The following is a 24389-nucleotide window of genomic DNA, read 5'->3' as shown; positions in this document are numbered from 1 at the left end:
AGAAAAAAACAAGTGACAAACCACCGCTGAAAAAGGAAAAAGACTGAAGAGAAAATTTGTCTTGCAGCTGGACAGTCTGCTTTTTCCAGGTCTATGCAAGAGGCGCCACCATGTTTTTGTCTTCGGAAATCACGCAATCACTCACGTTGTCACCCTTAAATTCCTTTCTATTAAACAGATCATGAATATGTGTCCAAAAATATACATAGAACCCCAATTCCAATGAAGTTGGGACCTTGTGTTAAAAAAATAAAAACATAATACAATGATTTGCAAATGATGTTCAACCTATATTTAATTGAATACACTACAAAGACAAGATATTTAATGTTCAAACTGATACTTTGTTTTTAGCAAATAATCATTAACTTAGAATTTTATGGCTGCAACATGTTCCAAAAAAGCTGGGATAGGGTCATGTTTACCACTGTGTTACATCATCTTTTCTTTTAACAACATTCAATAAACATTTGAGAACCGAGGACACTAATTGCTGACGGTTTGTAGGTGGAATTCTTTCCCATTCTGGCTTGAAGTACAGCTTCAGCTGTTCAACAGTCCGGGGTCTCCGTTGTCGTATTTTACGCTTCATAATGCGCCACACATTTTCAAATGGGAGACAGGTCTGAACTGCAGGCAGGCCAAGGCCAGTCTAGTACCCATACTCATTTAGTACGAAGCCACGCTGTTGTAATGTGAATATGGTTTGGCATTGTCTTGCTGAAATAAGCAGGGGCCTCCGTGAAAAAGACGTTGCTTGGATGGCAGCATATCTTTCTCCAAAACCTGTGTGTACCGTTCAGCATAAATGGTGCCTTCACAGATGTGTAAGTTACCCATGCCATTGGCACGAACACAGCCCCATACCATCACAGAGGCTGGCTTTTGAACTTTGCGTCCATAACAGTCCGGATGGTTCTTTTCCTCTTTGGCCCAGAGGACACGACGTCCACAATTTCCAAAAACAATTCAAAATGTGGACTCGTCGGATCACAGAACACTTTTCCCACTTTGCAGCAGTCCATTTTAGATGGGTGGTTGTGTTAAATGGATTTTGCTTTGCATAGTAGAGTATAAAGTTGCACTTACGGATGTAGCGCCGAACTATATTTACTGACATTGGTTTTCTGAAGTGTTCATGCCATATCCTTTACACATTGATGTCAGTTTTTGATGCAGTGCTGCCTGAGGGGTCGAAGGTCACGGGCATTCAATGTTGGTTTTCGGCCTTGCCGCTTACATTCCGTGATTTCTCCAGATTCTCTGAACGTTTTGATAATGATATGGACCGTACATGATGAAATCCCTAAATTCCTTGCAATTGTACGTTGAGGACCATTAAACTGTCAGTCTATTTTTTCACGCATTTGTTCACAAAGAGATGAACCTCGCCACATCTTTGCTAGTGAATGACTGAGCAATTCAGGGAACCTCCTTTTATACCCAATCATGGCACCCACCTGTTGCCAATTTGCCTGGTCACCTGTGGGATCTTCCAAACAAGTGTTTGATGAGCATTCTTCAACTTTCTCAGTCTTTTTTGCCACGTGTCCCAGCTTTTTTGGAACGTGTTGCAGCCATAAAATTCTAAGTTAATAATTATTTGCTAAGAATAATAAAATTTATCAGTTTGAACATTAAATATATTGTCTTTGTAGTGTATTAAATTAAATATAGGTTGAACATGATTTGAAAATAATTGTATTCTGTTTTTATTTATGTTTAACACAATGTCCCAACTTCATTTGAATTGGGGTTGTATATATAATTATCCCTGGATCCCAAAAATTTGAGAACCACTAATATATTCTCTCTCTCTCTCTCTCTCTCTCTCTCTCTCTCTCAGCTCCAGAAGAGCAAGGACAGAGAGGAGCAGTTAGAGGACATAATTCAAGACTATAACAAGATTCACTTAGAGAAAAGCAATGTCCAAAGAGATCTTGACAAGATGGTTAACAAATCCATAATGTATCCTCTTTTTTTTGTGGCTCTTATCAGTCTGGGTACTACTTCAACATCCTCTATTTTATATTTTAGACCACTGTAGCAGAGCAAAATATGGAGCGAATCTGCAGTCTGGAGTCAGCTCTCAGACAAAAAGAAACTTCCTTTCAAAAACTCAACACTCAACGCTGTAACAAAGATGCACATCAAGGTCAAGCACATGCCAGCCTGGTTGTGCCCAGAGGTAAGTTAGTAGCAAGAGCATACAGCGACTCAATGAGCTCTCAATATTGCATGCAGCATTGATGCTAGATACATAGTACCTATTGTACCATGGGTGGCGTGGGCCAAAGTTTATCATCAATTTAAACTGCAGGTGCTTAAACAATTATTAAATCATGTCTGGCCATATGACAAAAACGTTTCCACTGATTATTATTACCATAGGAGGAGATGTAATCCATACTTACCGTTTTATCTGTGTGATGTTGAAAGAGGGCCGCTTGCCAACGCTGCAGAGCTCCCGCAGTCTGGATGCTCTCTCAGACATAAAGCTGCAGCGTCTAGAAGCAGAGTTGGAGGGAGCACTGCAGCAGGCGGAGGGAGCATGTCAGAGAGAGAAGGCGCTGAGAGCTGAGCTTCAGAGACTGCAGAAGGAAGTAGCCCAGCTCCAAGAGGTGCAGAGACGCAAAGAGGTAGGCCTGAGGATGAAGACAGGCTGCAAGAAACTTTTAGAACTGGTCAGGCTTTTTTTAAATATTTATATATATATATATATATATATATATATATATATATATATATATAAATATATTTATATATTATATATATATATAAATATATTTATTTATATATATAAATATATTTATTTATATATATATATATATAAATATATTTATAAATATATATATATATATATATATATATATTTATAAATATATATATATATATATATATATATATATATAAATATATTTATAAATATATATATATATATATATATATATATCCAGTTATATATATCCAAATCCAGTTTACCCCACCAAATGTCAGTCGAGGATGACTGTGCTATAATACATACAATATATATATTTATATATATATATTTATATATATATATATATATATATATTTATATTTATATAGGTACCCTGAGGAGTGATATTCACAGCAATGTGAATAAAAGGTTTGTAATACAGTGAATTACATGTAATTTACAAATGAATTAAATATTCATATGACAGCAGTTGCTTATCAGGGATTCTGGTTATAGGGTGCTCAGGTGTAGAGACTTAAAAAGGCTGCCGCACACTGAGCGATGCGGCCGAAACCAACTGAACTGTCACAGTGTGCGCAGTTTGGCATGAGTACAGTCAGTACAATACATTGCATGTGCAGCATCAAACACCTACAGAGGGTCACTGTTCAGGGTGTCCATACTGTATAGGCTATATAATCGCTCAAAGTACGAGGGTGTGTCGCCAACTGTCTTTTTTTTTTTTTTTTTTAATAAATACAATGGTCTTGTCCAAGTTTAAGAGAATAGTGCAGAGTGCTGCAGGCCTAACTGTTGTCTTCCATATTAAAAACAAAATGTACAAATAATTGTGGCTGTCATTACTTTTATTACATTTAAATGCGCAGAATGTAATGTTGCAGACCTCAGAGCTCCTCTACCATCTCCAAAGAGCATTAAAGAACTGAATAAGTTCCCTCGGCTTTCTGTGATCCTTGATTTGTGTTCTGGGGGCTCACCACATTTGGAGATAGTATGCTGTGCAGCCTCTGTTCATTCCTGAGGGAGCACCTTTTTGGACTGGAGAAAATTCAACTGCATGATCCTAGCCCAGTACATCAGCAAGCACTGGGACACAATCATTCATTCATTTTCTGTACCGCTTATCCTCACTATGGTCGCGGGCATGCTGGAACCTATCCCAGCTATCTTTAGGAGAGAGGCGGGGTACACCCTGAACTGGTCGCCAGCCAATTGCAGGGCACATATAAACAACCACTCACTCACATGCACACCTCCATGCAATTTAGGGTCTCCATTTAGTATAGACCCCCCCCCCCCCCAAAAAAAAAACCTAAATTAAATCTCACTGTTCCCCTTCAAATTATGAATTATTGGTTTTACGCCATCATCTATAGGTTACAAAGTGGTTTATTAACCTAAAATTACAGTATTTCTCATAATAAGGAGACCATCAAATCCAGTTTACCCCACCAAATGTCAGTCGAGGATGACTGTGCTATAATACATACAAAGTGATGAAGAATTATACAGTACTCTTGTTCTCTCTCTGAAACAGGAGTTGGCCCCACACTGTGAGCACTGTGATGTAGAATGGATCAAGAAAGCTGGTGATGAACAGTAAGTTCTGGATTTGTCACCTTACCATCGGAATGCCTGAGTATTTTGGGTCAGTATCTTGTTCTGTTTCAGAGTTAACCTTGCATTGGCCTACACTGAGCTCACAGAAGAGTTGGGTCAAATCCGAAAATTGGCTGTGAAACAAAGCAACCTTCTGCGTCAAATCCCACAGGAGCCCAGTAGGTGCCTATACCACTGCAATCCACAAAAGTACACCGTTGATTATCAGTGATATCTAAAACCAGATGCCTGAAAAAGGGTTTAGATTGGCAGAAATCAAAGATAAAAATCAGTACACGTATGAATGAGTACATTAAGCCTTTGTACCAATCCCCATTTTCCAGTAATATTACAGATTGGGTTTTTACACTGAACAAAAATATATACGCAACACTTTTGTTTTTGCTCCCATTTTTTGTGAGCTGGACTCCAAGATCTAAAACTTTTTCTACATACACAAAAGGCCATTTCCCTCAAATATTGTTCACAAATCTGTCTAAATCTGTGTTAGTGAGCATTTCTCTTTTGTCGAGATAATCCATCCCACCTCACAGGTGTGGCATATCAAGATGCTGATTAGACAGCATGATTATTGCACAGGTGTGCCATTGGCTGGCCAAAATCAAAGGCTACTCTGAAATGTACAGTTTTATCACACAGCAGTCGCAAGTTCTGAGGGAGCGTGCATTTGCAAGCTGACTGCAGGAATGTCCACCAGAGCTGTTGCCCATGTTCATTTCTCTATCATAAGCCGTCTCCAAAGGAGTTTCATACAATCTGGCAGTACATCCAACCGGCCTCACAACCGCAGACCACGTTTAACCACACCAGCCCAGGACCGCCACATCCAGCATGTTCACCAAATAATTTCTGCAAACTGTCAGAAACTGTCTGAGGGAAGCTCATCTGCATGCTCGTCGTCCTCATCGGTGTCTCGATCTGACTGCAGTTCGCCGTTGTAACCGACTTGAGTGGGCGAATGATCACAGTCGATGGCATCTGGCACGTTGGAAAGGTGTTCTCTACACTGATGAATCCCGGTTTTCACTGTTCAGGGCAGATGGCAGACAGTGTGTGTGGCGTCGTGTGGGTGAGCGGCTGATGTCAACATTGTGGATCGAGTGGCCCATGGCGGCGGTGGGGTTATGGTATGGGCAATGAACACAGGTGCGTTTTATTGATGGCATTTTGAATCCACAGAGATACCGTGACGAGATCTTGAGGCCCATTGTTGTGCCATTCATCCACGACCATCACCTCATGTTGCAGCATGACAATGCACGGCCCCATGTTGCAAGGATCTGTACACAATTCCTGGAGCTGAAAACATTCCAGTTCTTGCATGGCCAGCATACTCCCTGGACATGTCACCCATTGAGCATGTTTGGGATGCTCTGGATCTGCATATACGGCAGCGTATTCCAATTCCTGCCAATATCCATTAACTTCGCACAGTCATTGAAGAAGAGTGGACCAACATTCCACATGCCACAATCAACAACCTGATCAACCCTATGAGAAGATGTGTTGCACTGAGTGAGTCAAATGGTGGTCACACTAGATACTGAAAACTGACTGTTTTCTGATACCTTAGTCCCCCACAATAAAGCAAAACTGCACATACCAGAAAGGCCTTTTATTGTGGCCAGCCTAAGGCACACCCGTGCAATAATCATGCTGTCTAATCAGCATCTTGATATGCCACACCTGTGAGGTGGGATGGATTCTCAACAAAGGAGAAATGCTCACTAACAGATTTAGTCAGATTTGTGAACAATATTTGCGGGAAATGGCCTTTTGTGTATGTAGAAAAAGTTTTAGATCTTAGAGTCCAGCTCACGAAAAACGTGAGCAAAAACAAAAGTGTATATATTTTTGTTCAGTGTAAAAACTCAATCTGTATTATTACTGGAAAATGGGGATTGCTACAAAGGCTTAAGAATGTACTCATTCATACGTGTACTGATTTTTATCTTTGAAAAAGTTTTAGATCTTTGAGTCGATTGCACGAAAAATGGGAGCAAAAACAAGTGTTGCGTTTATATTTTTGTTCAGTATATATAATCAGATGCTTTGGTCATTTTCCGTTGGTCATCAATCTAAGGTTAATCTTTTTTAACCACTGAGCCCCACAAAGCAGTTCTATTCGATGTATTTTTCTTGACCAACACATGATAAAGCATTGTTTTGTTTATTGCCTGTGTATATTCTCCCACTTTCCAGTTTGTCATCCTCCCTCTGCTCCTCAGTGTCTCTCCCCCACCCCACCCCAGTGTTCTTCCATAATCCCTGAGAGGCTGCTGCCCTCTCCCCCACTTCCCCTGCAGAATGGCCCTGCCTCTTACTCTCATCAGCAAACCAGCAGCAACCTTCGAGCAAAGTTCCAGGGTCGCCGTAGTTACTCTGAGGTAAATTAGCACCTAGTATTACTGGATGTTATGGAACATAAGGTAGTTTCACTTTTTGAGTGTTTAAAATTGTCTGTCCTAGGTTTCTGACCCATCAGCTATCCAGATACAACCACCTCGCCTCATGAGAGATCCAGTATCCACCCTGCCCAAGCCCAGGTCCTTTTATGGGGAGACGCACACCTACGGGCAATCCAAATCCCATCTCCGGACCCCTTTGGTGGGACTGGTCAGACCCGCATCGGCTCATGGAGCTGGTGGGGAACGAAGAGTGAGATCAGAGAGAAATGGGGGCAGCAGTCTGAGCAGTAGTCCTCGTCATCGTGTGGTAGATCTGGGCTTCCCTTTGACTACTGAGGTGTAGCTGAGAGTTTTAACTGAAGTGCAGGGCAGTTAACCTATACTTGATTCATAGTGTTCATTGTTAATTCTTCTGTGATGCCCGTTTTGTCTAGGTACATCATTTCTGTCACCTGGATGATCGACCAGAGCCCTCTCCGCTGGTGACACCCCCACACTCAGACGATGAAGAGGTGATGGCCACTGAAAGTGAAGCTTTGTGGCTCCCTATTGTTTTTAAAGCATGGAAGAATTAACAGTGGTGACTTTTGCAGGATGTAGGGACTTATCTCTCAGCAGCCACCAGTCCTCCTCGAACACTTGGATCCTTATCACTTAGGGAAAAGACACTCCACCCCTTGTTCTTGTCTCAGAGTAAACCTGGCCAAATTCCCTCTTTCTCAGCCCCTGAGGGTCCCACCACACTCTCCTGCCATCTGCCTGCCTACATGAGCACTGAACATGCTCAGTCATGGCCCTCCATCAATGTGAGTACAAACCAGTATCTCTCCCCTTTTCTCTCTCTCTCAAACGAAGCCTCAAGGAAATAATAGAGATGGTAATTCCCAAGTTTTGGTTGAGTAGAGATACTGAAAACATATTTCAATTAAATAATTTTTATTTGAATCAACTATATGATATAGTCACAATTGCTAACAGTCATGAAATTTGGCCGAACATTTTTGGTGCGAGGAAAGAACCTTGTAAAAAGGAATTGGTAACACTTCCAGTCACAATTTAATGAAGCTGTAAAATGGGTTATGGCATGCATTAGGTTTATGTTCAAGTTTTAATTGAACTTTGATCTAATTTTGTTATTTTGGGGTTGAAGTTCAATATTTTTGAAGTTGTCATCTTCCTCTACCTGCAGTTATGGATGGAGTCAGACGAGAGTGCTGTTCGAAGCTGTCCTCTATGTCAGCTGACCTTCCCAACTGGTTACCCGGATGATGCCCTCATTAGACATATCGACTCGCACTTGGAGAACAGCAAGATCTGACTCTCCTAATGAACACCATTTCCAATTAGACCTTTTTTTGTTTGGCAAGTTTACAGACTTACAGCAATAGTGCATAGTCTTTGAGTTTACATACTTTGAACAGGTATTTTTATCCAGACTCTAAAATCAAACCAGCAACCTTTTTACAGCAAATTCTACACAGGCTTCTTCATAGGTTTTATTTTCTGATTGAAAATCTCTCCTTTTGATTTCTTTAGTTTTGTTCACCAAGGTCACACATACATTTTATACTGTATGCCACCAAAAACAACTTCACTCTCTTGCCTTTATGGGTGAACAGCGAAGCTCCACTAGTGTTTTTCCAAGTGGAGTATGAAGATAGTAGCTTTTTGTCTTTATAAACAGAATTTTTATTGGGGGGGGGGGGGGTGAGAAACTGGTTCGGGCAATATTAACCAGTACACGGGGCCATCCAAATGGCACCAAAGCAAATTAGCTATAAATACAAATACATATGTGGAATGAGTCTGCCAATATCTGTTTGAAAGGAAGAAGAAAAAATAAATAAAAATTCCACTTTCTGGTGTTAATGGAAGTGCCTTGGTTAAAACTAAATTTACCTATTTTGGCAGAAGTAGAGGTCATTTCACAGTGGTATTTGTGGCCATATCCTATTACTAAACATATACTATTATTCTTAATGCAATACCTGTATAGTTAGATTTAATTTTGAACATGACCAACTTGTCTTTGTGCTGCGTTTAGTTAAATGTTCACAATAATACAAATCATTGGCTTCAAGTCTTTAGGTTAGTATTTAGCAAATTGTAAAGAAATGCGGTCGATACGGTTAGAATAGAGAAACCTGAGTGACTTCATTTTCAAATTGACTGATGCCATCACAATTATATAAACATTACAGTGTGCAATTATGTACTTTGTCACAACAATGAATAAATGTGTGCTAAAACTCAACAAATCATCTTTGTTTCATTAGCATTGCATTTTATGAAGCTACCCTTTATAAAATACTAAAGAATTCCCAAAACATTATGGGAAGTAGGGCCGGCAGATCCTGCTGCCTCCCAGAATTCTTTGCAATGATGCTTTTAACTACAGTACTATAGTTATAGAAAATCAAGCTACACATTCTTTACTTGCATTTGTTCCTTTGTGAATTTATTTCATAAAACACTGACTGTAGCTTGTGTTAAATATTTGCATTCGGTCATGTTCTTTGTATACTTGAGCAATTCGCTGATTTACAGTGTCCCTCTCCTCCTGTAACAAGTTCAAGCTGCTGATAACTGTGCCCTTAAATTAAGCAATACTCGTGCAAGGTCTCTTTGAACACCTTGGCTTCACTTGCAGAATTCAAAATCTGAAAGAGTGGCACATTAGCTTACAGTAAGGAACTTAAATATAGTTGGAAACATTTGGGTCAAAAAAAAAAAAACTATTGCTGGATAAAACCACCAAATTAAAAGATGTGGAAAAAATGTAATTGCTTGTACAGTAATATCCAGCCATAAAGTATGAATTTCGCAGTCCCCGCTACTTGTAGCTTTTTAATTGAAACATTTTTATTTACAAATTCACTTGCTATAATGTGACATCTGAAGCCTACCACTTATTTTTAATTGAGTTTTAATTCTTAAAAAGCGCTGCAAGTATTCTGCTTTGCAATACAGGGATAGAAATCTCTCCTATGATCCTGGAAATGCACAGCATCAGTCACCACCGGCGTAGGTAACAGAATGCAGCAGTAACCCAAAGCCTGTATGCGGGAATCATTGCAAATGTTTTAGGATTGTTTTGTTGTTGCTAAATAAAATTGTTTGGGAGTTCTGCTCACAAATACTGTAGGATGTGTCCTTATAAAACAATGCAAATTCTTCCATACGAGTGTTTCAATTGTGCCAAATTTCCAGTCAGTTTCTGATTATCGTGATCATCACCTGTACATTGTTATGGAGAGTGTCTCTTTATTACTGAACTATTATTTACCAAATTCCAAAACAAAAATTCTCACAGAAAGTTTCCAAAAATGTTAACTGTGGTTTTGTGTCCCTTTGCAACCCCAGGCTTCCATATTAACATATGTCCAATATGTACTAAGAGTATTTAGCAATCTGATTCACATGTAGTAAACAAGAACCCTCCATTAGTCTCATCTTCTTACTGGGCATTTCCTTTGACCTTTTGTACATTTTAATAAATCAAAAGAATGACTTTTTAAAAATAGCCACAAATTAAAAAGTCACTGTGTAAAATTAAGCAAAAAAATTAAAACAAATTTCACTTCTAGCTACTTTATATTTCTTTTTCACCTCCAAAAATTCAGTTTGTCTGCATTAAAAAAAAAATTAATTCTGATGTATACATAAATTCCCACCTTTATCAATTAAGATTCCAAGACTTTAAAAAGCCTATAAATGGAAAATTTTACTTGTTGAAACTGACGAGTTCATCTAAAAACCAGAGTAACAATAATGAGCCTAAATGAATCAATTGTTGAGCTTGAGATGGAATAGAGATTCATTTAATTCATTAAAATCAAGAAGTAAAATACAGCTGAAGATCAAACATTTCATTACAAGCTAAAGAGTCAGAAGAAAATGTGACTGCGTTTAACAGTATTGTCCTTTACGAGCTATGACTGAAACGTAATTTAAAAATACAAGTGAAAATCTGAAGGTCTAAGAGATTATATTCTCACATCTCAAATCATAAATTTGGATATTAATCTTTGGAGTGAGTGAGAACAGCAAGGAATAGTGCTACATTTACAAGGGACCTTTGTGACAATGTTAAAATCGAATGTGCAACTAGTATTTAACAAATCCAGTATGACCCACTGGAAGTAAGACAGCCCTAGTGCACGTGTAAAACTTCCCACACACCTAGCCCAAAAATAAAAATGACAGGAAATAGGATTTTAATATTTAGGACTTGATTCGACAAAAGATGTTAAATGAAATATACTGGTAAATAATTTTGGCTAGACATCTTAATTCAAACATTTATAGAAAATAACTTTTACCCACAATTTTTTTTTACCTAAAATACTAAAATGGTATGAAACGTAAACTTTGGAATCAAGGAAATTTCAGTGCTCTAAGGATTATCTAAGGAGGTAGGCAACAAGGTGGGGTTTAAACATCAGACTTCATTAAAAATGTCTTCATTTGTTCTACAGATGGCACTTCATCCCTTGTGGTCAAAAACAAAAACCAAAAACAGAGGTTCATGTATGCTTTCAAACTTCCTCAGCCTCTCCGTCCTGACAGTAGCAGCGTTCTATAGTATATTCATGTATACTTTAGGTGGGTGTAAAGCTATTTTTACAAAAAGAGTTGTGAATTTCATCCAGTTCATAAAGCTGAGAACTAAGCCCAATGTATGTTCTACCACAGGTCTAGATTCTCAGTATGAGCAAACCCTGGTTCTTTACGGAGATTCCAGTAATTTCCATTGTATAGCCACTTCTCTTGGCCAGCCTCATCGATTTCTTTCCTGAAAACAGAAAAGTACTACTAGTCAGCAACCACGCAATTCTAACATTAACTGCATTATACAGAGGAAAGACCATAGACTGAAGTGAAAAGTTTAAAGTAGCAGTTTGCTAGATCAAAAAGGTCTTCTCACCTGAAGAACCTTACGATGTGCTCCTTCCCTTGCTTGGCCATCTCCTTCCTCCTCTCCCTCTGTTTCTCCTCTACCTCATCCTTCTTTTTATCCGCCTCTGCTACCTTTCCCTCCTCTAAGAGCCTGATAGAAAGATTGACAAAATTATACTTGCATTTTAATACAAATACTTACAAGCATGGGCCAATGGAGAACCTATTACACCCATTTCCCCCCCGTTTCTGCCGTTACTGTTGCATGAGGGGCAAATGGGGCATTTAGCAACCATATCCAACAGTTGGAGCAGTGATGGAAAAAAAGCTTGCAGAATTTGGAATCTTGTCATGCACATTACCACTTACACGTAAAGTAGAACTGTATCATGTGGAACGTGTTTTCATTCCAATTTGAGTTTTTATTTTAATTTAAAAAGGTTTCACACACAGATAACATTGGATTGTTTGATCCCCTTTAAAACAGACCTCCAAAAACAATTGAAAAACACTAAGTAGATGAGGTACGGGACTCGTGTCACACAAGTCACCAATTTTAGGACTTGTGACTTGGCTAAAATTTATGAAAGACTGGACTGAGTTGGTATTGAGAGTGAGACCGGCTTGAAACGCATGACCTGACAAGTTTTTCCTGTTTACAGGTGAAAATCAGCATTTCATAGTGCCATTTTTTGTTTTTGAAAGAAATTACATAAAAAAACAGAACTGTGCGCTATAACCATCTGTTGCATTCCATTAGACAGACTCACCGCTCTAGTTATAGTCACACCACCCTGGCTATCATCCAATCACAAATCAGGACTCAGCCTTTACACATTCAACGCCCTACGGATTCTTGAAACTTTTCGAATGCTTAACACCCTTTCACACACCACACAACTGTGGGGTCATTACAGTAGAAGGGGTTTTAAAGGCGCATTTGTAGCGTCAAGTTCGGTAAACTTTTATAACAGGCACTTTGACGTAACTTGCTCACAAGTTACACAGCTCAGTCATTTTTTTGCAATACAATAATACATACAGGTTTTTAAACATGGTCACAGCATATGAAATATAACCCTTAATACAGTTCTTAACCTTTTTGGAGGTACTCAACCTCAAAATTTTTTTACGTGCATTCACCAAACCCTTCGTAATTGTTATTTGGCTCTCTGTAAATGTGGTCAGTAGTTGGTTCTAAATGAGCTCTTTATCTTCAGTGGCACACAAGCAACAGCAGCCCTTTATTCCACCATTGTCATCTGGAATGTGACTTCCGTCCTCGACTACAGAATCAGTTTTCAGTGTTTAAAAAAGTGTGGTCCTCGAGCACATGCACATGGAATGTGGGAATTAACCAATGACTGGATCAGACTTCAAGAAAAACTTGGTATTTCACGATTGCACTATGTCAGACAATTGCCATAAAATCTTGCCATATCTCGACATATGGGGGGGCATTGGGTCCCTACGGCCCCCACTGGGTGGCCAGTTGTTGGGGCGCCTCGGTGAGGGATGTGTCCCGTCCACCGGGCTGCTCTCGGGTGGACCCCTGGGCCCGATCCCGCCCTTCGATTGATTGTGTGGGGTCCTCAACCTCTGCGGTGCGGCCACAGCAATTACACTTCTGTCAGTCTTTGTACATGTAAAACGGTGTCAATTCCCTTGCATGTAACCGCAGGCACACACCCCAAGGACACTTTCACTGGGTGTGGGGTCACACACTTCCATCCATCCATCCATTTTCTACCGCTTATCCGAGGTCGGGTCACCGGGACAGTAGCTTTTAACCCTAACCCGGTGACCCACGTCCGGGCAAGGGAAACCTGAGTCCATTTTTTGTCGTCATCATAAGAGGTCTTTGAGCCGTGGTTTGTCTGGTCCCTTACCTAGGACCTGTTTGCCATGGGTGACCCTGCCAGGGGCATAAAGCCCCAGACAACTTAGCTCCTAGGATCATTGGGACACACAAACCCCTCCACCACGATGAGGGGGTCACTGACTTACTGCGACAAATAACTCATGCATATGCAAATCGCTTGTGTATCCCCTCACTTATACTCTCATCCTGTAGACTTTTATAATTTACATAATCCCACCACACTTCAGTTGTACAGCCGGGTTCACGACCATTGTCCTGCAATGCTGCTTCTCCTGTCCTTGTCCTGTCCTTCCCTCACAAGGTGTAGCACTACAGCCCCATGCAACACTAATTTAATGTTTCATTGTTGTAGATAATGTAATGATTTCTCTAATCCTGTTTACAATTAATGCTTTGTCTTTGTTTATCTCTCCCTTCTCGAAACTTTGTTCTGTTCGAGTAGTCAAGTCTGATTCTTAATAAACCTCAATTATAATACTAAGAAACGACAGCGGAAGCTTAAAAACTCCACTGTGACACAGTAAAACTGTTCGGGCATAAGAGGGCTACAGATTTTCCATTCTGCTTGACCTAACAGTCAAACAGGACAAAAAAAAAAAAAAAAAAAAAAAAAAAAAGACGTATACTGCCGTATCCCATCTTTTACAATTACTGGGCTTTATCTTGTCAAATCACAGACTGTTGGGCAGGCATGACCAGAAAACGTGTCACCTTTCATCGCAACCGGATACAACCGATACCATGGCGACAAGTTGTCAAACAATGGATCGCCGCGGGAATGTTGGGGAAAGAATGTGCGGCACCACGAGGTGCTCGTGAGAGGATGTTTTGGGCTGTCCATTAAAGGATTGGTTGAGCTATGTTCACATAATACAATACGGCTCGCAAGCAGGCAACAAAAACGTTACGTAGCCTAGCAAGCTACTGCTAGCACTAACATTTTTACGTAAACATGCCGACGTTCTGTCGCATCATGCGCTCAAGCTTCGGTAAACATTGGTTTGTGTGTGTGTGAATAAATGCTGAGAACGGCGACCAAGTAGCCTTTGTTGACAACGGGAAGCACAGGAGGCAATCTGCCAATCAAAATACACAATCCTACTGGTCGACATCAATGTGCGCTGTCATTTTGGCTATCGTAGGGCCAAATCGTTGGTTGTGGATGTCGTCACACTACATTTTGTTGTTCTCCACAAAATATGTCAGAATCGATCTGAAAAATCGCCCGCGATAGCAAATGGGGAAAATATCAGGGCTAAAATCCTGTAGTCTGCTCTAGTCATAAAGTACTTCACCTCTGGTCTGGTCTAAAACGTGTGTCTGTTGGTGGAAGGGCAGCTTTCAATTCAGGTTTAAGTTCATTTAGCTCCCTGGCATAGCGTGAGAATCCATAGTACTGGAAATGGTCATCAGGCTGCACATCTGAAAAAGCAAATTTAAATCAAGATTTCAGAGCAAAGGACAACAAGATGAATCCTTTTTGCACGTTAGACGCAGATTAGAGCCTACTTGGCTTCCAAATGCACTTGGGAGTCGGCAGTGTGTCACAGAAGATGCCTTCGTGCCAGAACCCTCCAAAACGATGGACAACCTCTCCAGCCTGGTCCAAAACCACACCCTGAACCCCATTTTTACTGCTGTCGGAGGTCCAGTACCGAGACTGTGCAACCAAAAAGAAAAGGTACTGTACATTTAAAAAATACAGGACAATGGTTTGCATTCTTTTTCTGACCTTGACAAACGTTATCTTGCAGGTGCAAACATTGTTCTCTTTGTTTCTGATGACCACCTCCCCATAGTGCTCCAACCAGCGTTGCTGACTCAGCACATTGTGAATGCAAGTAACTGCCTTGTTCCATTCGTAGTGATCGCCATACCTACATGCAATTGGTTCAGTTAAGTAATACACTTGGAGATGATTGACCATTCACAACATCAGTGTTGGGTATTTCCTTTTCGGGTTCCAAGTGGCTCCTCAAGACTGGACACTGGGCTTGATCTATTCAAAATGTGTCCAAATTTTCATTGTTTTAATGTTCATTTCTTTTCCACCTTAAGCTACGTGCATTTTCTAAATATATAGCAATGCTCTCTTGCACTCATGTCTCTCCCTCACTCCAGTTTGTGTGCTCACTGTGCTATCTGTCAGTAACCTCCACCTTCCCCCTTCTGCTTAGTGTGGAGAGACAGACACCACCACACATCTTGACCAATTTGACATGTAGCTTTAACAGAAATAAAGGCGATAAAAAAAAACAACAAATGGAGCCAGTTCCCGTCAAAGAGAATTGGATCGTCCACGGCTGAAACATCACTACACAACATAACGGCATTTGCATTGTGAATGTTAATTTTATAACAACAAGGCACAGTGAATTACAACTTCGTGTGGGTGTTATCTAACTGGCTGGTTGTGAAGAAATCTGATCTTTTCCTGATTTTTGGCATGCATGTCCAAGAAAGCACAATCTCACCTGGGTAAGGTAACATGGACCGGTCCACTCGAGAGGATCTCCACTGACTTCCCCCAAAACTTGTTCTTCCATCTTTGATCTAGAGAAAACAAATGCAAACAGATTGTTATATACCCTTACAGCCAAGAGAGAAACTGGCACTGATCACAGTTCATTACCTTGCCAGAAGGTGAAGTTTGTAGACTCTGCATGGCAGGCAGAAATGGGTGGATGATGACTAACCTGAAGACATCAGAGCATTAAATAGTTTCAAAAAAACAATCAAAATCAGTGCTATATAATCTCATCTATTACAGTAGGAAGGGTACCTGCTCGCTCATATAGCGGAAGCCTCTGTCTTCTCTGTGACTCTCATATGTTTCTCCAAGAACAGGATTGAAGGGTTTGTAGCGATACCTCCAGGATGCCCACGCATATCCAGAAATCGAGAACGCCGCAACAAATACCTAATAGCCCAGGGGTAAGAGACAACTTTGAAAATAAAAGTGTTACATTTAGATTTATGGGATCCAGACTCACCATTCTCTCGTATGGATCATCGGTATGATTAGCAATGTCAAGCAGCTCAGAGTACTCTAGCTCTTCTGACATTCTTTGCAGCAAAGACAGAGGTTCATTGAGTGCAACAGGCATAGAGACCCTCGAAAGATCCTTGCCAATGTTGTTATACAGGATGTTCATGATGCCAATGTGGCTGTTGTCTGTTCCTGGGGCAGGGATACGAGTGCGACGACCTGGATCACAGTAACGTAGACTTCAGTGTTTTTTTTGGTTTTTTTTTCTTTTAAATCAAAAGATTTGCATAACAATATACTCAGTGAGTCCATTGTAGCCTCTATACTGTAGAACTACCACAGTGTCAACAGACACCAAGTCCTGTAATGGACGGTCCAATCTTTTGCAAGCATAACTTAAAAACAAATTAATTTTAAACAGTAGATACTTGTAAACAGACAACTAACAGTTAATGGCAATGATAGAGTTTTGTCCTGCTTTAGCTCCATCAAACAGCTATTTAAAATGACTCAGATCCAAGGTTCAAGCAACTACACTTCATATTAACGACGAGTGGTACCTGTGTCAGACACCGGTCTGGGTTTGTCAGTTGCACTCTTTAGACTGGCTCGGTATTTGAGGGCGGCAGTGGCTGAAGAAGAAAAAAGTGAAAGTCTAAGTCTTAAGAATTTTGTTCATTAAAATGTTCTGGATTTTCTGACTGCTGTCTTGAGGGATGGCTCTCATTGTCCATTGTGATGAGCAAAAGTCAAGAGAAGAAACATTAACAATGATAATTTCATGCCAAATAACTTCATTAACAATTTTCATGAACTACATTCCTTGAAGAATTTTTCAGATTGTAATAGTTTGGTTTGGTCTTTGTCTCAATACATGTTAGTTCCTGCTCATGAGGAGCTCAGTCATGACTGCAATCTTAAGGAATTTAGTAACCTTAAACCCCACTATGATTTGTTCACTACATTTCATTTAATAATATTCAAGTACTGCTACTTTTTGTACAAGGTAACATAACTAGTACTCATTTATGTGTATGACCGTTCCTCTTTGTCCAAAGCAACATTTTCTCTGCTATGAGTAACATTCATACATTCATAAGAGTGAAAACATCAGGTATAGTAGGTGTTATTCCCTTGGGAAGGATAGGAAACACTAACCATGTCCTTCATCAGGCTCTGATGTGCTTGTGGTGGTGATGTCACTCAGACCGGACTCATCTGAACAGTCTGCTTCAGAGGAGCTCTCGCATATGATCACTTCACTGGCATCAAAATACTCTGCCATGGAATCAGCCACAGAGGGTGCACGTTGACTGTGACTCAAAGACGGTGTCCCCTGCCCCGAAGAGAAAAGCAAAGGTGATTTTGAGAACTGTAGTATCAAATATCCCAAAACAGTATGCTGTACAACTGTATAACAGTCAAAATACCAAGGAAGAAACCAACACAAACAACAATTGTAGGACATCAAACAAATCTAAACAAATGCAAACAAAATACAGTTGAGTTTATTTATTAAGGGAAAAAAATAGTCAACGCAACCTGGCCCTGTGTGAAAAAGTAATGGCCCCCCTTATTAAAATCATGATAAAGCTATAATCCACAACTATTTAAAAAATAAATATTTGATTAAGCCGATCAGCTTCTGACATCTTGCTATATTTTTCATATTTTGTGACTATCCTATACATTTCCGCGCTGGATCACTTGGTGGTGCTCTAAAATGAAATGACGCACTTTACAGAGGAACTGGCAGGCCCGTTATGGACAGCGCGCAGGTCGAACGAGTCATCGAGAAAGGAGAACGCAATTGAAGCAATGTTGGAGGAGAACCCCAAAAAAACCATCAGAGATATAATGCAGAAGTGGATCCTACCACAAAGAAAAAGCCTACTTGTCGTTCAGCTGAAGGATTATTACCAAAGAAGTGACCAACATTTTAGACAAACACAGATTTCTCAGTGTATAGAACTGAAGAAAAAAAAAATTTCGGCTGAAAGGGTTGTCGCCTTGCTGCTTGGATCACCAAGTAACCCGCTTTATAAGATATTTCAAGTAGGATGTATTGCATGTACCAGATTTAGTAGTTTATATTCTAAGAAATGGTGCTATAAATGTGTGTGTGTGTGTGTGTGTGTTGGGGGGGGGGGGGGGGGGGGGGGGGCAGGCAAGCATTTAGCCTACGTCGTGACGAAGGCTTTGTTGTAATGCTGAATTCCAGCATCAGGGGACGCCAGAAATGGCAGAGTATAGCTTTAACTGTTCCTAATGACATTTTTTGACTCATTTTCCACTGACCACACCGAAGGTTGATTACCCCTGTCCAATCACTTAAGCTCCAACAAAACACCAAGAGCCAAAGAAATACAAAACAGACGAGAAAAAGTAATTGACATCCATCAGTCTGGAAAGGGTTACAAAGACATTTTTAAAGCTTTATGATTCCAGCAAACCACAGTGAGAACCATTTACCACAAATAGAGAAAACATGGAATAGTGGTGGACCTTCCCAAGAGTGGCTGGCCTACAAAAATTAAGGGCACAGCAATGACTCATCCAGGAGGTAACAGAAGAACCCAGGACAACATCTAAAGAACTAGGAGGCGGCCTCCAGTTCTTGCCTCAGTTAAGGTCAGTGTTCATGACAACAATAAGGAAGAGACTCGGCAAAAATGGCATCCATGGCAGAGTTCCAAGGCCAAAACAACTGCTGACCAAAAAGAACAAAAGGCTCATTTTACTTTTGCAAAATGCAAAAACAGAACAACAAAGACTATTATATGGACTGAAAACAAAATTACTTTTTTGAAGGTGTGAGTAAAGTCCAATGTCCAACAATTAAGATGACATCCCCAACCCTAATTAAATATTTGAAAACCATATAGACAGGTTTGTGACTACAGCACACACTGGCATACAAATTTGGCTGGAACACTGCAGATAAAAATGTAGTGGATGGCGATGTTTAGGTCTTGCCAACATATATTTGTTTTTGTCATATAGTACTTGTTTGCTAAATGACTCAGTGAGGGTTTTTTGTGTGTTTTGCAGATTTTCTCCTCTTTAGCAGAAATCGTGGATGGATGGATACTTTATTCATCCCGTGAGGGCAATTAGAGTTACTAGCTTTATAAAGTTTTAAAATCTTTCCACATGACTAGGTGTTCCTTATGAAGAGTGAAATAGAAAATAGCTTTACACCCTCAAATCAAAGTTGTCCCTTACCCCTGGGCTATTATGCATTTGTTGCGGCGTTCTCTATTTCTGGATATGCGTGTGCATCGTTGAGGTATCGCTACAAACCCTTCAATCCTGTTCTTGGAGAAAGACAGAGGCGTCCGCTATATCAACGATCAGCAAGCTTTACACTCACTGGGCGCACGTAATTTTGAAATATGACCACGGAATCCTTTTTTTTTTTTTTTTTTTTTTTTTTTTAATTCAGTTTAGCAGCTGATATTGGTACAGGGTTCAAATAAGTAAAGCAGTGGGTGATCAGTGATAGTGAAATACAGTATTTACAAACAGCTGTGGCAGGAGTAGGGCAATGCTAGCTACTGTAGCTCCTCCAATAGCCTCACCAGCAGTCAGGATGACTATGAGAGTGCACAGTTCTTTTAAAATGTAACAGCGCCATCCATTCTCTTCGTTTCGCTTTTAAACTGGCTGCGTTTGGGAAGCCAGCACGTATATTGATTGGACCGTGTCATTTTCTTGTTGGCCAACAAAAAAAATGTACATGCGTTCTATTGTTTCAATTCACCCACTTGTTAAACTGCCAAACTCCTGAAAAGGTTGGTCCGCAAGTATGAGAGTCAGTTTATTTTGCTTGCCACTAAGTCATGTGAGTGAATCATGCTTGCTGATTTGGCAAATTAGGACTTTCATGCACTTCCACCTCTCTCTCCTCCTCATATGCCATATCCCGTCCAGTTGTTTTCTTTTAGAGACCGTATAAATACTCAATAACGTAAAATTGCTCATCGTTAAAGCAACGTCACGATTATATCGAAGGTGAAATATATAATCACCCACCCCTATGATTGATTGATTTCAGTAAAACTTTCAGTCAAACATGGTGGTGGTAGTGTGATGGCATGGGGCTGTTTTCTCCTCAAGGACCTGGACGACTTGCTGTGATTGATGGAACCATGATTTCTGCTCTTTACAAGAAAATCGTTGCGAATGTTCGGCCATCAGATCGTGATTTAAAGCCAATGCACACTTGGGTTCTGCAGCAGGACAATGATCCAAAACACACCACCAAGTCAACTTCTGAATGGTTTCACTAAATGAAGGTTTTGGAGTGGCCTAGTCAAAGTCTGGACTTGAAGCAGATTGAAATGCTGTGGCATGACCTTAAAAAGGCCAATCATGCTAAAAAAACCTTCCAATGTTGCTCAATTAAAACAATTCTACAAGGGAGAGTGGGCCAAAATATCTTCACAGCTATGTGAAAGACTCATTGCTAGTTATAGAAAATACTTTTTCAGTTGCTGCTGCTGAGGTTGGCTCAACTAGGGCCAATTACCTTTTTACACAGGGCTAGGTAGCTTTGAATAGTTTTTCTTTTTCCTCAATGAATAAAATAATTTAAACAATTTTATGTTTACTTTGGTTATCTTTGTCCATTTACATTTCTTTTATGATCTTATTAAATTAGGAGAACTACAACAAAACAAAATGAGAATGGAGCCAATATTTTTTCATGGCACTGTATATAACTGCATATACTGTACATAACCAACCAATTGTTAGAGAGCTGAGTATTTAACACTAAACTACATGGGGGGGGGAAATGGTTGAAAGGTTGGATTCTTCTTTGTCCATGAAAAGCTTGAAAGTCAACTAAATGTTTCACTTTGTAAAGAATAGAATAAAATGGAGCATTCACACGAGTATATTAAAATACCTAACTGACTAACAACTCTGGAAGAGTACACACCTGGTCTGCTTGGACAGTGCAGAAGGATTCCTCAGTAGATTCCGAGGACAGGGAGAATGAATGGATTTTGGTCAGATGAGACTGTATGTCAAGCTAACATCCAAGCACAGTCCCGACATGAGAAATAGAGAGGATGAGAAGGGGAAGAAAAATGTAGGGATGAAAAAATATATTGCTGCTTGCAACTCATCAACTATCATTAATGTATGTAAAGTATGTCATGAGTGTCCTAATATTTTTCCCTATTCATTCAATTTCTGAGCCATTCCAAACCCATGTAGTAAATTTAAGGAACTAAAAACATTGAATCGTATACTGTACCATTAGGATCAACATTTGTCAACAGCCACTCATAAGCTGAATTTATGAGTGGTTATAAGTAGAACACACTTTCACAATTGCCAAGCATTCAATTTGGATCTTTGTCCTTGTTCACCAAAGGAGCTGTTGGCTGTGCAGCATGTTGCTCACAGAAAGATTGCAGGATGATACCATGAGATTAAGGAATTGAAGGTTGAACAAACAAACCAGAGGTTATGCTTGACTATTTTCTTATTTTTCCCCTGACAGCTGATTGAGCTGGCAATCTTCATTGCTGCAAGGTACACTTCCTTGCTGCCAGTCACATGACAAGCAGCATCACAACTCTGTGCAATAATCAATTTACAATCATGGAACGAATGCCTGTTTCTGGTCCCAAAAAAAAAAAAAAACAACTACGCATAAACTCTAGCAACTGGTGCTTCCCCGCTAAAAAAACAAAAACAAAAAAAACAGGCCAAACCTGATTAACAGTTTCACACTACCTCAACAGCTCAGACCAGCTGATGGAAGAGATGTGCACTTTTTAGTGTGCATGCAGATAGTGATGTGTATCAACTGTAGATGAATAAGGATATTAGCTTTAATTTATTTAACATTCTGGGGCCCCGCACACATGTATGCACCGTTTCGTGGGACAATAAAGAAATGACACTTTGCTACATAATCAGTGTACAGCTAGTACCAACTTTCGCAAATCCGCTCAGTTTCCCCCCAACAGTGAAGAAGTGGATCAATGACGCAAAGATAGAACTTCAAAGCTGTTTCGACTGCACAGACTGGAGTGTCTTTGAAAATTCAGCTGGCAGCCTGGATGGATATACGGACAATGTCACATCCTATACTAGTTTCTATGAAGATGTGTGTGTACCCACAAAGTCATTTCGCGCATTCAATAACAACAAGCCGTGGTTCACTGCCAAACTTAAGCAACTTCGCCAAGCTAAGGAGGACGCATATTGAAGCAGGGACAGGGACCTATATAAATCGCACTAGAAACCAGCCGACCAAAGAAATTAACATTGCAAAGAGAAACTATGCTGCAAAGTTGGAAAAACAATTTAGCGCTAACGACTCTAAATCAGTCTGGCATGCATTACCATCGCTGACCAATTACAAGCGACGATCCCCCCAAGCTGAGATCAATAGTAGACGAGCCAACGACTTGAACCCCTTCTACTGCAGATTTGAAAAGGACACTTTCACATCCCACACCATCACACCTCTGACATCTGCGTTGACCATCCACGAACAGGATGGGATACACATCTTCAAACAACAAAAGACTAACAAAGCAGCAGGCCCAGACCATGTGTCCCATCCTGCTTCAAAGTCTGCGCGGACCAGCTCGCTCCAGTCTTCACACTGATCTTCAATTGCTCTCTGGAACTGTGCGAAGTACCCTCCTGTTTCAAACGCTCCACCATCATCCCAGTCCCCAAGAAACCTACAATCTCTGGTCTGAATGACTACAGGTCTGTCGACTTGACATCTGTTGTCATGAAGTCCTTTGAATGCCTCGTGCTGGACCACCTCAGGATTGTCACAGGTTCCCTGCTTGACCCCCTGCAGTTTGCCTCCCGAGCCAACATGTCTGGCGATGATGCAGTCAACATGGGACTGCACTTCATCCTAGAACACCTTGACAGTGCAGGGACCTACGCAAGGATCCTGTTCATGGACTTCAGCTCTGCCTTCAACACCATCATCCCTGAACTCCTTTCCTCCAAGCTTCTACAACTCAGCGTCTCGCCTGCCATCTGTCAGTGGATTTACAGCTTTCTGACGGGCAGGACACAGCAGGGGAGGCTGGGGGAGGCCACCTCATCCACACGCAGCATCAGCACTGGGGTTGTGTCCTCTCTCCACTGCTCTTCTCTTTCTACACAAACGACTGCACCTCAACGCAAGTTCCTGAAGTTTGCAGATGACACCACTGTCATCTGCCTCATCAAAGACTGTGACGAGTCTGCATATCAACATGAAATGGAGCGGCTGGAGCTGTGGTGCAGCCGACAACCTGGCGCTGAACACGCTCAAGACTGTAGAGATGATTGTGGACTTCAGGAGGCATCCTTCGCAACAGCTGCCCCTCATGCTGTCCAGCTGCCTTGCGTCAAACGTTGAGACCTTCAAGTGCCTGGGAATTACAGTTTCTCAGGACGTGAAGTGGGCGAACAACATCAACTCCGTCCTCAAAAAGGCACAGCAGAGGATGTACTTCCTGCGGCTTCTGAGGAAGCACGGCCTGCCACAGAAGCTGTTGAGGCAGTTCTACACAGCGGTCATCGAATCAGTCCTGTGTTCTTCCATCACAGTCTGGTTTGGTGCTGCTACTAAAAAGGACAAACTCCGACTGCAATGGACAATCAAAACTGCGGAAAAGATTGTCGGTACCCTCCTACCAACCCTTGAGGACTTGCACGCTGCCAGAACTAAGACAAGAGCGTGCAAAATCCTCTTGGACCCTCCACATCCCGGTTACCAGCTCTTCCAGCTCCTTCCCTCAGGTAGGCGCTACCGATCAATGCGAACTAGCAGACATTCCAACACCTTCTTCCCTCTTGCCATCAACTTCTTAAACAGCTAACTTACAATTCCAT

The 24389-nt window shown here is 40.7% G+C and overlaps 2 protein-coding genes across 15 annotated transcripts in view; one reads left to right on the top strand and one right to left on the bottom strand.

Annotated features, from left to right (window-relative positions):
- Positions 1–9887, top strand: part of LOC133466256 (TANK-binding kinase 1-binding protein 1-like) — a 42731-nt gene extending 32844 nt beyond the window's left edge. For 2 of the 5 annotated variants that reach the window (XM_061749777.1, XM_061749781.1), the window contains exons 4-13: positions 1847–1951; positions 2038–2188; positions 2440–2639; positions 4260–4321; positions 4376–4500; positions 6545–6729; positions 6812–7087; positions 7185–7262; positions 7344–7556; positions 7940–9887. In XM_061749777.1, coding sequence (XP_061605761.1) covers positions 1847–1951; positions 2038–2188; positions 2440–2639; positions 4260–4321; positions 4376–4500; positions 6545–6729; positions 6812–7087; positions 7185–7262; positions 7344–7556; positions 7940–8068 — 1524 coding nt within the window. In that variant the 3' untranslated portion in view covers positions 8069–9887. The remainder of the gene's footprint in view (positions 1–1846; positions 1952–2037; positions 2189–2439; positions 2640–4259; positions 4322–4375; positions 4501–6544; positions 6730–6811; positions 7088–7184; positions 7263–7343; positions 7557–7939) is intronic. The other 3 variants (XM_061749779.1, XM_061749780.1, XM_061749782.1) reach the window with 3 other exon arrangements.
- A 668-nt stretch (positions 9888–10555) lies between these two features.
- LOC133466255 (oxysterol-binding protein-related protein 6-like) overlaps positions 10556–24389 on the bottom strand; it is a 35538-nt gene continuing 21704 nt past the window's right edge. For 6 of the 10 annotated variants that reach the window (XM_061749769.1, XM_061749772.1, XM_061749770.1 and 3 more), the window contains 12 exons: positions 21466–21558; positions 17679–17856; positions 17081–17152; positions 16525–16739; positions 16314–16451; positions 16164–16227; positions 16006–16084; positions 15264–15408; positions 15041–15191; positions 14827–14953; positions 11678–11800; positions 10556–11545 (listed from right to left, as the gene is read on the bottom strand). In XM_061749769.1, coding sequence (XP_061605753.1) covers positions 11437–11545; positions 11678–11800; positions 14827–14953; positions 15041–15191; positions 15264–15408; positions 16006–16084; positions 16164–16227; positions 16314–16451; positions 16525–16739; positions 17081–17152; positions 17679–17856; positions 21466–21558 — 1494 coding nt within the window. In that variant the 3' untranslated portion in view covers positions 10556–11436. The other 4 variants (XM_061749773.1, XR_009784903.1, XM_061749775.1 and 1 more) reach the window with 4 other exon arrangements.

Source organism: Phyllopteryx taeniolatus, chromosome 16, assembly GCF_024500385.1.
Source record: "Phyllopteryx taeniolatus isolate TA_2022b chromosome 16, UOR_Ptae_1.2, whole genome shotgun sequence".
NCBI lineage: Eukaryota > Metazoa > Chordata > Actinopteri > Syngnathiformes > Syngnathidae > Phyllopteryx > Phyllopteryx taeniolatus.
The sequence above is the reverse complement of the archived record's forward strand: the minus strand, read 5'-3'. Positions and strand labels throughout refer to the sequence as shown.